This window comes from Lampris incognitus, chromosome 1 (genome assembly GCF_029633865.1).
Source record: "Lampris incognitus isolate fLamInc1 chromosome 1, fLamInc1.hap2, whole genome shotgun sequence".
In the NCBI taxonomy this organism is placed as follows: domain Eukaryota; kingdom Metazoa; phylum Chordata; class Actinopteri; order Lampriformes; family Lampridae; genus Lampris; species Lampris incognitus.
In genome coordinates this window covers 128,533,767-128,549,898 of record NC_079211.1, presented here as the reverse complement: position 1 = coordinate 128,549,898, position 16,132 = coordinate 128,533,767, and the positions used below count along the sequence as shown (strand labels likewise).

Genomic DNA, 16,132 nt, shown 5'->3' with positions numbered 1-16,132 from the left:
TGCTTGAGGAGTTAGCAGGATAGATGTGGATAAAAAATTTTGCATCAGAAAGTCAATGTCGTAAACTACTTCTTTATTGGCCGAGTGAACATAAACTGTGCTGATGCAGCTAAAAGCCACCTATCTGGTGCCCAAAATTGATTAAACTGACTGCATAATTACACTTGCACATAGTACTAGACCTAGCACTGATTTACTCTGTGTTATGGGTGCACTCTCTGCTTACTTTTAAGGTTTAAGATTTAAACATGTAAAAACCCACTGTAATCAGGCCAGGTTTAAATCGACAAGCATAATGACGTAATCCGACAGGCATTATTAGCGTGGTGAGAGAACTCTTGTGTTTCATCAGGGACATCAACTCTTTACAACTGAAGTTGATGCGTTACAGCACAATTTGAAAACTAGCCAGTTGTCACTGGAGATGAGTGTGTCTTTCAGTCATGCCTATCATTACATTAAAACCTTATTTCTAATGTTTTGTTGTTTGTGAAAGACAAGGTATCAAAATATTACATCATTTTCACAATTGCATTAAATGAATGATTAAATGTTTATTTTTCACCACTTACTAACTGAATGTTGAGGACACCTTGTGCTGTGACAAGTGTCTTCATATGAAGAGTTTTCCCATCATGAATTGCATAAATATCCTACATGGCGTTTGTTGAAAGGAAATTGGCAACTTGTTTCTAGGCTGAGAAAATTACATTTCTCCGACGCTGTTTTAACGACACTGGATATCTCTAGATCAGACTATGCTGTAATGGCGAATGGTATGGGATTGTATGTGTGTGTGTGTGTGTGTGTGTGTGTGTGTGTGTGTGTGTGTGTGTGTGTGTGTGTGTGTGTGTGTGTGTGTGTGTGTGTGTGAACTTTCTAATAACTGGATATTTCACATTCTGGAAACTGCAACTTCACTCTGTGTGTACAGCTCACAAAGTGACAGATGCATTTTGTTTACTGTATATTGCCGTGAACTTGAACAAATGCATTGATGCTTCATCTTACCAGTGTTCAGATCCTTATACTCTTGGGATAAGTGCTCATTCTGGTGCACCCAATCCCCGTTGCACTTGAAGAAGATCTGCAAGGCAGGTGCTGCTCGACAGCGCAGTTTAATGGGGTTGCTCTTCACAATGTAGGCATCCTCCGGTTCCTGGATAAAGTGAGGCAGAGTGCCTGGCACAGATGGTGGGGAATCTGGCTGGCCATCCCCCGTAGCTCCTGCAGACCAAATAACCAAAATAAACAATATGTTCATTACACTACACCCCTGTTTTCTTTTCTTTCTTTTTTTCTAAGGGGAATAACATTGTAATGACACATTTGCAGTAACTCAATATTGATTAAAACCCCTTTCAGCTGGATGCACAATTTTGTGCTGCGAAATACTTTCATTAAAGTGATAAAAGTACAAAAAATACAAAAGCAATGGCTCGAAAAATATGAAGTGACTGCCTGTTGAGTCACGTTTTGAATGCCTCTTTCATCGCAAGCTAACATATAGTAGAACAATTGAGGCATTTCCTTTATGACTGTAGTCAAATTTTTTCTCCTCAGAGCAACTGGCAGATGAATGAAATCAGTGCAGACCAAGTGGGTGAGAATTAAGAAGGAATGATTACCAGAAATGTGGCTGCGAAGCCTGAACACACTTATCTCAGTCACAGATTTTAGCGGTGCGCAACAGTCTTTGTGTTGCAGCTGATGTGCAGCTGTCTCAACAACAGCTCCCACTTCACACCAGGTTATTCCTACAATTTTGGTTTTTGCAAGCACATGGCTGTTGTTTCTTAGACATTTGTCATTGTCTATCCGGGCCCCTTGTCAGCCTAAACAACAGGTTTTGGAAATACTGATCTCAGAGGCTGGGATTGTAAGATGGATATTTCAGTTTCGGGATTGGTTTAAGGTTTGTCACGTGGCATCCTCTACCTACCTCTTCAAAGACACCTTTGGTTCATTATTGGGGGGGGGGTGTTGAACAATCAGGAAAAGGACATTTCTGCTCTTGCCATGCCTGGGTTTCCTTCTGGGTATTAGACCTCAGTCCCATCAAGGCAGCTCCACCTAAGCCATTCAGTATCGTAAAAGCCCATGAAAGCTATTATGTCCCACCGTCAAATCCAATTCTGTCCTCTGAAATCGAATCAGCCCCTCTCACCACCTCTCTCAATCAATGTTGTCCTTGTTAAATGACTTAATGAATGGGTGCACATGCAAAGGGAACCAACACATAAAACAAACAGGCAGAGATGGAGTCAGATAGTACAGAGTTATATGTGGATATGATCTAGGATATGAAGATGTCTTTATCATTACGTGACTGCACATGATTTCTTTCGCTCCGCTCATATGTCCTCATCCTTTCAACTACACAGCCAGCACAATTTATTATCTGCACGTCTCACACTAACCCCAACAGCAAAAGGAAGGCCACATCACCGCCAAGACTTTGAGTCACACTGCAGTCAACCAAGAAAATTGCAAAAAATAGATCCCCTTATGGTATTGTTAAGTTTCAAGTTTTAATCCATCAAATGGTGAAGGCTTTGTGTTAACTCATGTCATGCCATTTCCTGTATCAGGGTGTGAGATTTGAGCATCATTGGTGCTGTATCTCTATTTTTAGAAATAAAATAAATAGCATGTGTCACCAATACTGTATGGGGAAAATGTTATCAAAATGGATGGCAAATGGAGTGGATATGAAAAAGAAAAGCACTTATAACACAGATAACTTTGAGAATAGACAAAAAGAAGAGGACAGAATTTACAAAATGGGTTGGGGGCTGAGGCAACTGTATTACTTTTTTTTTTTGCAGATGTAGTACGACTTTTGAAAGAAACTGACTTTCAAGCATTTGTTCCTTCATTCTCACCACTGTCCTCATTAATCCTCTATTTAATGGCCCCATTGTCTCTCCAAACATTTATTGATCTCATCCACAGCATTTGAAAATGATGAGAACATTATCATTAATCGTTACGAAGATGATTTTGTAATGTTTGTTTATCTTATACAACACAGAAATTTGAGTCAGAGCTTCTTCTCTGAGCATAAATGTATTCCTCCTCTGTCCATGTATACCGATCAGCCAAAACATTAAAACCACCTGCCTAATAGTATTGTGTACGTCCCCCTTTTGCTGCCAGAACAGCTCTGACCAATCGAGGCATAGACTCCACAAGACCTCTGAAGGTGTCCTTTGGTATCTGGCACCAAGAAGTTAGCAGCAGATCCTTTAAGTCCTGTAAGTTGAGAGGTGGGGTCTCCATGGATCAGATGTTTTTTCCAGCACATCCCACAGATGCTTGATATGATTGGGATCTGGGGAATTTGGAGGCCAGGGCAACACATTCTTTGTCATGTTCCTCAACCCATTTGTGAGCAATTTTTGCGGTGTTGCAGGATGCATTATCCTGCTGAAAGAGGCCACTGCCATTAGGGAATATCATTGCCATGAAGGGATGCAACTGGTCTGCAAATAGAATGTGTCAAAGTAACATCCACATGAATGCCAGGACCCAAGATTTCTCAGCAGAACATTGCCCAGATCATCACACTGCATCCATCGGCTTGCCTTCTTCCCATAGTGCATCCTGGTGCCATCTCTTCCCCTGGTAAATGACACACATACACCCAGCTGTCCATGTGATGTAAAAGAAAACATGATTCATTAGACCAGGACACCTTCTTCCATTGCTCCATGCTCCAGTTCTGATGCTTACATGCCCACTGTAGGTGATTGGCAGTGGACAGGGGTCATCATGGACACTCTGACTGGTCTGCAGCTACGTAGCCCCATACACAGCAAGCTGCAATGCAGCGTGTGTTCCGACACCTGTCTGTCATTGCCAGCATTAACATTTTCAGCAATTTGAGCTGCAGTAGCTCTTCTGTGGGATCGGACCCTTGGTCGCCCATGACCCAGTCACCGGTTCATCGGTTGTCCTTCCTTGGACTGCTTTTGGTAGGTACTGACCACTGCACACTGGGAACACCCCACAAGACCTGCCATTTTGGCGATTCTCTGACCCAGTTGTCTAGCCATCACAATTTGGCCCTTGTCGAAGTTGCTCAGATCCCATTTTTCCTGCTTTCAACACATCAACTTCAAGAACTGACTGTTCAGTTGCTGCCTAATATATCCCACCCCTTGACAGGTGCCATTGTAACAAGATAATCAATGTTATTTACTTACCTGTCAGTGGTTTTAATGTTTTGGCTGATCGGTTTATCTCACCGCATGCTGAGAGGAAATATTACATTGGACACCACAAGCTGTTTTCCTCAGAGTGAAGTCTCTCTCATCTCTTTGGTGTATACAATTTCACGTTCTCTCTATCAAATTATAGCTGTGTTTTCTTATTTGCTGCAAAAGACATTCAATGGTGAGCTGTTCCAACGCAACATGGTGTTTATATATATAATGCGCAACTCTTCCTCACTTTAATCATTGCGCAAGTCATCAGTCATCCATCACAGGATGAGTAGATGGTCCTCGTCGCTGCGACGGACGAATAACGAACGATATAAATATATATATATCTCCTTTAATGATAGGAAGGGCTTTGTGGAAACCGGTCAGAACTTGCAGCTTGTCAACACCAATCTTTTTTTTCCCCCAGAGAATGTACCAGGTACCTGTGCTCACTATGCAAAACTTTATCTAAAAAGTAATCTTAAAAAATTAGAAGCTATGCTATCTGTATGCAGACTAATTGGAAATTGAGGCAATGATGTAGAACTTATGTGAGAGGTGATGCATATATCTTTTCACAATGAAGATTAGAAGACCTTAATTTTCACAAAAAATGCAGGATTTTTTATTAGTCTTTCACTAGCAGCAGGTAAGACAGACTGAAAGTCAGATAGATAGATAGATAGATGCATACATACATACATACATACATACATACATACATACATTAATATATAAATGCATATATACAAATGTATACATACTCACATGCCTACTGCACATGTATATTGTAGTATCAAGGAGACCCCCGACTTCGGAAAACTTTCGTATTTTCTTTTTTTAATATTCAACTGCGTTTGTTAACACACACACACACACACACACACACACACACACACACACACACACACACACACACACACACACACACACACACACACACACACACACACACACACACACATGCTCATCAGCTACTTTATGAAGTGCAGCTCCCTGTTCAGGTTAACACCTTGCTGCAGTGAGTCACATGGCCATTAAACATATATCAAGTATGAGAAGTATAGAAAGCATGCAAACTGAATGTTGAGGTTCGCTTGGTGTCTAAGTAAACATTAAAAGGGATATAATATGCCTTACATGAATAGATTTGAATTGGAATTGACTGTTGGTGCCAGTTGCTCCAGTTCTCACATCTCAAGATGGGCTGCCAACATGGGATTTTCACGCACTACTGTGTGTAGGGGATTTAACGAGAACACGACAAACAGAAAAACATGTAGCCAGCAGCAGCCCTGTGGGTGTAAATGCCTCGTTGATGAGAGAGGTCAAAGGAAGCAATACTGGCTGGAGTTAACAAGTGGGCCGCACATATGCCAAACAGCTCGATGCAGGTAGCATGCAGGAGAGTAGATGAGTGGCTGAATTAAGCCACATTCCAGTCCATTCATGTATGCAAAGAACAAGAAAATGAGGGCTACAATTGGCAAGTGATTGCTAAAACTGGATGACTGAAGAGAGAGAAAATGTTCTCTTGTCTGGTGTGAGTCTTTTATGCTGCATCATTTGACTTGAGAAGAATCATTCCCTGGATCCAACCCGCCAGGTGTGTTTCGTTTTTCACACTGAAAGCAACAGCTGAACAGTATATGGTTTCAGCACGCCATTACAATGTACGCATGTGCAATAGTCACATTTGCAAAGGATGCAACAGAAGTTAAATTGGGCTCATCTGTCATATTAGGCTAAAACTTGATGAACTAGCGAGGTCATTTAAAAGACTTACAGAGAGTGGGGCGTCCGGGTAGCGTGGCAGTCTATTCCATTGCCTACCAACACGGGGATTGTCGGTTCGAATCCCCGTGTTACCTCCGGCTTGGTTGGGCGTCCGGATGTGGGTATGTGTCCTGTTCGCTGTACTAGCACCTCCTCTGGTCGGTCGGGGCGCCTGTTCGGAGGCAAGGGGGAACTGTGGGGAATAGCATGATCCTCTCATGTGCTACGTCCCCCTTGTGAAACGCCTCATTGTCAGGTGAAAAGAATCTGCTGGTGACTCCACATGTATCGGAGGAGACATGCAGTAGTCTGCAACCCTCTCCGCATCGGCAGAGGGGGTGGAGAAGCGACCGGGATGGTTCGGAAGAGTAGAGTAATTGGCCAAGTACAATTGGGAGAAAAAGGGGGAAAAAATCCTCCCCCCCAAAAAAAAGACTTGCAGAGAAACTTCACAGCATCCACCTTGTCTCAATACTTTACTTTTTTCATAGCCGCTCCCCTCTCTTCTACAAAACTTCTCTGGAACCATTTCATCTCAGATTACGTGACGTAACATTGCCTGTAGAGTCTATCTCTGTGCACATATCAATAAAATACTTCTCCTATTAATAAGGCACTACAACTCCATAATTTTTTCATAATCCACTACTAAATTCCTCAGCAGATCTTTATTAGAAAAAAAGACACCCAGGGAACTAATGTATAGCTGCTGTTTATTTAAAAGAAATTTGTGATTTAAGAGGTTTGTATTTTTTCAATAAAATGTTAAACTATCTACTTTCGTTAATTCCTTTAAAAGGAACTGCAGCTTTAAGTACACTGTCATATTTTAAACTCGATGACAGTGATCTATAATCTATAATCTAAAGTAAATGTATAATCTTCTGAATCCTTTCTAGACATCATCCTTTTTTAACTCGTTCACAGACCCCTTCTTTAAGGATAAGCAAAGTGCATAATGGATATGGTGTTGATCATGGATGAGCCTGCATTGACAGATGAGTATTAACTGAATATGATGGTGTCACGTTGAGTCTGCCTTATTTGCCTCTCTAAAATCACCCGAGTCATTATGAGTGATATGCATATCTCTGGTGAAACTATATAAGTCCTATTTTTCTTCATAATCAATAAAAATTCCACAAAAAAACATTGAAATGTCAAATTTTACTTTTCCCCTGCCGTGACCATTAACGAGTTACAATGGCCGTGTACTATTCACAGAGAATTGGGGCATAGTTGCAATCACAGCATTCAGATGAAGAAGCTGTTCTCTCTTCACGTAGCTGGCTTCTTATGACTCCCCGTTCAAATCAGTGGTCCTATGTGGAACGCTGGTCACGTGGTAATGGTAACAGCAATTTGCATATCGTCACCTTCTTAAAAAAATGGCCTAAGTCATATTTTCAAGTTTAAAAAAAAAACCCAGAATAAACTGACTAATTTTGTTTCAGTTTCAGTTTATTCTGTTTTTTGAAAAACTTGAAAATATGACTTACGCCATTATTTTAAGAAGGTGACGATATGAAACTGGCGTCAGATCGCCGGTTTTGGTCATTATGCAACTGTGCCGTTTATAGGGGTGGGGACATCCTGCAGTCAGTTTAGAGCTGCAGGATATCTCCAGCTGGATGAGTGATGAAACGTTTCTCCCACTACACTTGTCCAGATGAACTGATTCAACTTTTCTTGGATTTCTTCCCCTAGATTATTGCGCACGCGTCGAGTCATATTTTTTCCCAGTATTGTTCGTTTCCACTGACTGTGCATGGCCTACTGCTTGTAACTGCTGGTAACGTTGGCCTGGTGTAGGTGGAGAGAGCCAGCAGCAAGTGGCTAGTTAGCAAGAGCCCCGGGATATGCGATTAGCTCGGGGGGGGGGGGGGCGACAGACAACGAAATGGGGATTTCCACACTGCTACTTTATTCTATTGTATATACATCGACCACGGCACTATGTTCACCGATCATACATGAACAGTAAAACATAAAAATTATAACCTGCACCAACGTGTTACGCCGAGAGTTGGTTCTAGTTAGCGGACGCCACTCGAAGCAGCGCTGAAAACGGCTCTCTAGTGCGCCACGACAAAACAAAAAGAGGCGCCACCCTGTGGCGCTATTTTGGCATTGCATGTATATTTACCGGACTCATGCTGCAGGTGAAATTGTCGGTAATTTTACAGCTAACCCTAACCCAAATTACAAGGTAATTTCAACCTTATTTCTAAGAAATTACGTGATAATTACCACCTTATTACTAGGAAATTACTAGGTAATTTCCGACCCCCTAAAATAAAGTGTAACCAATATTTCTTATGCTAATTTTCTATGCAAAAGCTATTGACAACGCTTTGATATATGACGCACCAAGTACTCTTCGCCATCTGTAACTTACGCCATGATTTATGAATATTAATGACATACAGGTTACATAGCAGTTAGGTTTAGGGTTAAGAGTAGGTAGTGAGTGGTTAACCCACCACATCTCTATACAGACATGGAAATTGGTATCTTGTGGGTCACATATCCTCGCCTTGCAACCAGCTTCAATACATGATGCCATGGGATGAGAATGGAGTCACTTTATTACAAGCTACACACTGTCTTAATGACACAATCTGAACCTTAATGACACAATATACCTTAACACTGTCGCTAACCAGGTGGATCTCTTTATGACCACAGTCTCTGCTTTTTTCAAGCAGATGCTCTCCGCAGCATAATGCAGCAGGTTACATCATCTGAAGATATGGCAGTTTTTACTTTAGTTTACCCAGCGGCCTGCAGCGCTCCCACATCTCAACACCACACAACACTTCTGAAATGTGTGGGCTCTTTCCTCTTCTGAAGACTAACTTGAAGAATCACATTTCATCGTTTGCCCTTGTGTTTTTTTTCTTTCTTTTTTTCCCCCTCACTATATGTTCTCACCCTGATTGGCAACTGGGCCATACGCAGCTGTTTTGCCTCTAGAAAACTAACAGTCAAAAGAAAATGTCCTCTCTCTTCTACATATGACAAGACTGGCATAATGGAGTCACACAAAAATCTCAATTTACTTTTTCGTAAAAAAACGCCAGAAATCTGTGTGGGAGTCTAGCATCCTGGAAGACCCCTGCTACAAACCACGACTTCATAAATCAAGACCATAATTCATGAGCAACTATTTCTATATAATCTTCATTAGATAATGAAACTTCTCAATATTACCCATTATGGACGTGTACTTTAGTCACCTTGCATGGGGCTGATCTTCAACATGTTAGCATTTTTTATCCCCCTCCTTTGCTCTCTCTTTCATTTATTCCCTTGTTCATTTCCCTAATTATAAAATTAGATTTAATCAATGTGACCTTTCGAGTGTTTATTCATAGCATGTGCTGCACTTTCCACTTTCGTTCCACAAGTTGGTGAAGCATACTAGCTCGGTAAAAGCTGAAAAAAGGACTTTAAATGAAAGCCTCCTGTCAGCCATTTATTTGTCCTAAAATATAGACACATGATGATAATATAAAGCAATGTGAGTAACATGTTACACAAGTCACACTGAGCTGCACCACCAATCTGTGGGTCCAACAACGAAATCCTGAGGAAAGTAATGGACTGTAAAGAACAGCTACTTCTTATTAGTATGTCCATGACTTTAAATGGCATTGTACTGACAAAAATAAAATTGTTAGACCAGAGAGAAACATTGCCTCGACATAATTACAAAGCTAACAATTTAACATTTTGGGGCATTTAACGCTCCTCCAATCTGACCCCTTGCTCTTCAATAAGCATCGTTCCTCTAATAAGCTAATTGGTGCTGAGCTGGATAAAAAAGTTATAACATGTGCACTAGACACACTTCTCTAATTTGAGCAGGACAATTTATTTGTCCATGCGTGCAGAAGCTAAAGATGCACAACGTCCTTTCTCTTAATGCTTAACTATTCAGTGCAGGCAAAAGGTAGCGGATAATTGGAACAAGGTGACAATCCATGCTCCATAAACCTGACGCCATACTCTTGGCTGTTCCCCCTCATGATGGATGCTCATAAATATGAGCTTTAATGAAGGAGATGACTATGCCGCCAATAAGTCACTTATTTCCTCATTATGCCGGTTAATTTTAACCGCCTCTTAAATGCTCTCTCACCCTGTCCGCCGCCATTCTCAGGTTTCCACTTGACTTAACATGAGGCTGGGTGCAGTGGACCTGCAGCTGATAAATGCCCTATCAATCTGAATACGGGGCCATAGATGACACGGTGGTGTTGCCGTCTGCTCAGACTGGATGATAATGCCGGCGAGCCGAGGGACCTTGTTGAACAGAAACAGATTCAAATCAACAGTCTCTTGGAGAATGTCAGGCCAATAAGCACCCTGAGTAATGTTACTGTTAAGCAGGTTTTGTTTATCTGACTTGTTTGGATATGCAGAGAAGGGACTGAAAGACTTAACAATGAATCTACCAAGAGCTGTACAATCATTGATAAATTGACTAGAAGCCAATCTTTTTCTTTTTAAACGCTAACTGACAATGTCTTAGCACATTCAAATACAACCCACGTGATTTTTTTTTTCTTGTTGAAAAACTGGTAATGAAATTCTGCAAACACTTTACAGGAATGCCAGTGCCAGTCAAATATGGATTCCAAGTGTTTTTATTTGTGCATGTGATTTTTTTTCCCACCAACAGCAATCACAAGTTGGTACTAATTTCTTTTTCCTCACATTTTTGAGCTGAAAACATGTGTCAGGCTTTGATGGTAAAACTGATTGCTCTCATCATAAATTCAACAACAAAAAAAAGAATTTGTATCACACGGTCGCTTTGAGGGAGAAAATGCTTTTTCTTACATCCGAGGGAAAATAGCACATTATCAGCAACCCCCTCTGAATTACCCAGATCTCATTGTCTTTGATTCCCCCAATCAATGATAACAAGACCTGTGTGATCCAGACGACACATGTGGGCTCCAGTTAGACCGTTTGACCAAATAATATGAGGCAAGTAGAAAGCCGACATGCTGACTTTAGCCAACTAAACTCTCTGGGTAGGCTTATAGGACGAGATGGTCTACTACAACACTGACACCTTCAGTCTAATCCACCACCACTGTCCTCTACAGCTGCACCCTTTTATATCCTCTATACATGGACACCTCCATCATTGTCCTCTACATCTGCACCCCTTTATATCCTTTATACATGGACACCTCCATCACTATCCTGTACATCTGCACCCCTTTATACATGGACACCACCATCACTATCCTATATATCTACACCCCCTTATATCCTTTACACATGGACACCAATATCACTGTCCCTACATCTACATACACCCTTTCGTATCCACTATACATGGACACCTCCATCAATGTCCTCTACATCTACACCCCTTTTTATCCTTTATACATGGACACCACCATCACTGTCCCCTACATCTACATACACCCTTTTATATCCACCATACATGGACACCTCCATCACTGTCCTCTACATCTACACCACTTTACATCCTTTATACATGGACACCACATCACTGTCCTCGACATCTACTATATCCCTTTATATTCTTTATACATGGACACCCCATCGCTGTCCTCTACATCTACATCCCTTTATATCCTTTATACATAGACACCCCCATCACTGTCCCCTACATCTATACCCTTTTATATCCTTTATACATGGACACCACCATCACTGTCCTCCACATCTACACCCCTTTATATCCTTTTTCCAAATGTGAGTAGATGGAGACAGATTAAAAAGGAGTAACTTTTTTTAATTTAAGCGATGTCTTTTCCATTACATGTCGCGACAACAAACCAAGGGGCTTTTTTGTTGTTGTTTATCTTCATCGTGTAGCAACAAGATGCATGCATTTATTTACAAGCTGTTTCTCAAAAGACTATCGCAGAAGAGGAGGCAATAAGTTCACAGGCGAGCCAAAGTAAAATGTCATGCTTTCATGTGTGCTGTGAAACAATCCCTATATTTCCAGGGAGGTTTCCTATCTGGTGGCAAACAAAAGATATGCCCGTCATCTCACAGTATGTGTAAGGTGCACAAAATACAAGCAAAAACTAGGCTTCTAGGGAACTGATTTGATTGGATTATTCACCCACAGCTGTCATATACTGTTACCAATATGAATTTAATGGCAATAGAATTTCAAAGCAAAAATTTTTTTTTTAGAGAAAACATATTCATACTTCTAAAGCTGTCTTGTGCAGATACATCCGAAAGAAATTAACAGTTCTGGGGAAGTGATTCCCTCATACAAATCATCACTTTTTATCTACAAAGCTTCATCAAGATGTTTTTTTTTACTCTGATGAAGGTGTAGCAAGACTGAAACAGTGAATAAAAAGTGATGCTTTACAGAATAGTGTGCGGGAATCCGTTTCTCAGAAAAGCAAAAAAAAACAAAAAACAAAAACTTACTAGCTGTCGCTTTAAGAAAAAAAAAATCGAAAAAGAAGCTTAGGAAGGGGTCAGCGGATTACGCTTCTACAAATTTTCAACCTTCACGTTAAAGAAGTCCTTGCTAAAATGAATTGTGGCTGGTGATTCTCTCCAAGCCAAATCCTGTGCATGTCACAAGATTGACAGCATGCCAAAGCATGAACGCTTCGGAAAAGAGAGCTAAAGCGGACACTGGGGTTACCTGGAAGATCAAACTGACAGAACCATTCTCCATCTATCTCTCTCTCTCTCTCTCTCTCTCTCTCTCTCTCTCTCTCTCTCTCTCCCCCTCTCCCTCTCTCAGCAGTGCTTACTGAGTTAGATATTACTATTTCACGCGGCTCCTCCAGCACCCAAGTCCTTTAAAACCACACATTCTTCTTCTCACATTAGTGAGACCGCCAGAGACTTCTCATGGATTTTTTACAGGAGCTGAGATAGGTGGATGGCAGGGATGAGGAGTGTCAGCAGTGTGAGTATCAGCTTTACACGCTGAGGACCCTCTCCGCTTTTCAGCGGGAGTCCTCCTCATTTGAAAGGCAGAAAGTTGGAAGGTGTCAGTCTAATCCCTGACATGGAAGGAAAGAGAGTTGCTGGAAAAAAAAATTGCAGAGAAAAGACCTGCTCCCGGCTTTGCTCAGGGCTGGACCGAGAGATCTCTGTGTGAACCCCTCTGGATATGTAGTGAGAAAAGATGGACGAAGAAGAAAAAAAAGCTCAGCAAATAAATGGCCGTACGCACGTTCACACCCGTACACATCCAAAAGGGAGCATGCACAACAGCGTGAAAGCACACACAAGCTCACACAAACACACACACACACATATTATTGTGCTTCTGTCTTTGTGAGGACTCCTCATTGACGACATTCATTCCCTAACCTTTACCCTAACCTTAACCTAATCCTTATTCTAACCCTAAACCTAAATCCTAACCCTAAAATATGCCCTTAAAGAAGTGAAAATCTGCCAAGATGTCCTCATTCTGATGGTTAAAGGCTGAAATTGGTCCCAAAAAAGATAGACGTACAAGAACACACACACACACACACACACCCACACACACACACACACACAATATGTGCACGCACAGAGAAACCAATACAAACAGACACATTGATTCTTACATAACAGCCAAATTCATACAACTCACGGAGAAAATCACTTCTACTAAGTAACTGAGAAGAAGAGATGCTAATCTGGTCTGAGCTCTTCTTCTTTTCTTTTTTTTTTGTCTCAATTTTCTCTGAGTGTTACTATTGGCCAATATGGCTGGCTAAGCTGTCATGATGAAAATACCCACATCAGATGATTACAATTAGTGCGATATTTACGAAAGTGTTATTTATGTCAAGATGAATGATTTAATTTCTTTCCTCCTGAATGAAAGATGAAGTCAAGAAAGGTAACAGCCCTTTAAACGCTTGTCAGATGATGCCATTTACCACAACCTGTGCATGATTACTGCAATTAATGTAGAGGAATGAAGAATCAATTATAAAAGACAACCGGCAGGTTCTAAATTCTCTTTCAATTTCATTTTTTTTCATCACAACAGCCATCTTTAAACAAGAACAATAAAGGCAGACCATATTTCGTCTCAACACAAAATTAGCAGCATCCTCTTTCATTAAACACACCTGTAACTCAATTCACAATAGCAATAGCAGGGAAATGTCGAACAGTGATACCAGCAGGCACTTAATGGATTTTTGGTCCTCTTTACAAAATGATAAGTACAAAAGGATGGTGGAGAGAAAGTGCTGCCCGTTGTTCAGAATAAAAATTTGTCCAACAGCTTAGATAGTAAAGACAATACACAACCAAATAACTCCACAAGCGGTAACTGCTCAAATTAAGAATAAGGAAGATGAGCCGGTCGACAGTCTCCGGTTTTAGAGATCCCCTGGCACGTAACCGCAGCTGTGTTTCTACCAAGCTACTTTCAAGCAAATTATGAAGTTGAGAAACAAAACTGAAAAATACCGCAGGAAACTTTTTAATCTTGCTTAGTTTGGAAAAGCAGATGTGTTGGTAAGAAGATTAGGCAATAAAAGGAGATAAAAGTGGATTCTTCAAATTTCTCCAACGGCAAGCAACACTTCCCTCTGTCAATCCTTTTCTCTTTTTTTTTATTGATTTTTGTTTTGGCACCATCGTTAGTTCTGAAAATTGGTGAGCTGCTCAATCGCCTTAGGGCCTGGCAGGCACTCAAGGACTTCTGAAATCCTGACTGATATTGAAATAATAGTAGACTGCACACATGACAACGGATTACACCTTTGTGTGTGTGTGTGTGTGTGTGTTTCACTTACCAAAATGCCCACAATAGACAACAAGAGCAAGACAAAGCATCACAAACTAAACAACTAAAGTCAGGATCAATGAGATACCTGACTCTCACCATTTATTATCACTCAGAAACTCCAATGATCCAACTGGACTCTTGACCAAGCCAAACATGGAGCCAGACCCAACTCGCTGTACTTTTCAAAACATTTTAAGTCTTGGTTACAATTAACTTAATATTTGGATATAAACATGGTTTACATTTCTTCCTGTGTTGGAGGGAAATTGTTCAAGATGTGCAAGTGACCTTTTGCCAGTGGGCTCTCTCCAGGAAAGTTTCCTATGGGTCAACCAAATGCACTATTGTACCTTAGCTGCGCTGCTACATAGCTGAGCTTAAAGGCACAATGAGTAGGATTTGTCAGTTGTGGATTGTAAACGCAACATTTAAAGTTGGCCCCTCCTCCCCGGCTCAATGACACCAGAAGGACACGCCCCCTGACCACAGCTGCCAGAACACATCCCAGCGTACAGGCCAACTCCGCGTCGCTCTTCATCCCCATCCTCTCCTTCAGTGCTCACCAGCGTGTGTGAAAGCCAACCCCAGATTCACTCTCATTTTGGAACGAGATTTGTCCGCCTGGCGTTCCGCCTCGCTATATTTGCATCTTTTCAGCGCCGTGTCCGCCATTGTCGTAGTTTCCTCTTGGATGCGTGCTTACGATCTGGCACCTGGTCACATGTTTTTATAGAGTCCTGCTGCCCACAGGTTAACGCCCAGAAATGTCCCATACACAGCAAAATAAGAAACATAAGAAAATACAGGCAGGGGACAGGGTCTCTGCAGATACAGACACCGCCACTCACGTCTAGTGGGTCACAAGTGATGATTGAGAGGGATTATTTTTGTATGTCTGTACATTGTTTTTTAGGAAAATCCCTTTCGTACTGCCTTTTAAGGATGATTCTGTTTTTTTAACAATCTGGGTCATATTTTAGTACTTTTTGCCATTGTGTATATTGGTTATATCATTTTACCTACCAGTTTTATTGTGGACATATTGCATGTGGAACCACCACTGGACTCAGCTTTAAAACATCATCTTATGGTGCAACAGAACACAATCAACAGACATGTTTCAACAAGCCCAAATTAACCCTAAACATGTATTTGGAAGTGGAAATGAAAGTGAAAACTAAAAGTTATTCCCTGATATGTCCAGTATCACCAACAATGGTCTATCAAATTGCTCAGGTACTCCCCGGTTCAACTTGCAGAAATGACCAACCTATATTTTACATAGGTGGTAATAACCATCGATTAACTACCCAGCCAGCACAATTGAGAAGTCATGGACAACGGGAAGTCATGTACACAATCTAACTGAGACACT

General features: G+C 41.1%; 1 protein-coding gene across 1 annotated transcript in view; it reads right to left on the bottom strand.

The window, feature by feature from the left end:
• Positions 1 to 9,248, bottom strand: part of unc5db (unc-5 netrin receptor Db) — a 137,738-nt gene extending 128,490 nt beyond the window's left edge. Inside the window, exons 1-2 of the mRNA XM_056279580.1 lie at positions 9,224 to 9,248; positions 1,012 to 1,227 (exon numbers count right to left, since the gene is read on the bottom strand). Coding sequence (XP_056135555.1) covers positions 1,012 to 1,227; positions 9,224 to 9,248 — 241 coding nt within the window. The remainder of the gene's footprint in view (positions 1 to 1,011; positions 1,228 to 9,223) is intronic.
• Positions 9,249 to 16,132: the final 6,884 nt, after the last annotated feature.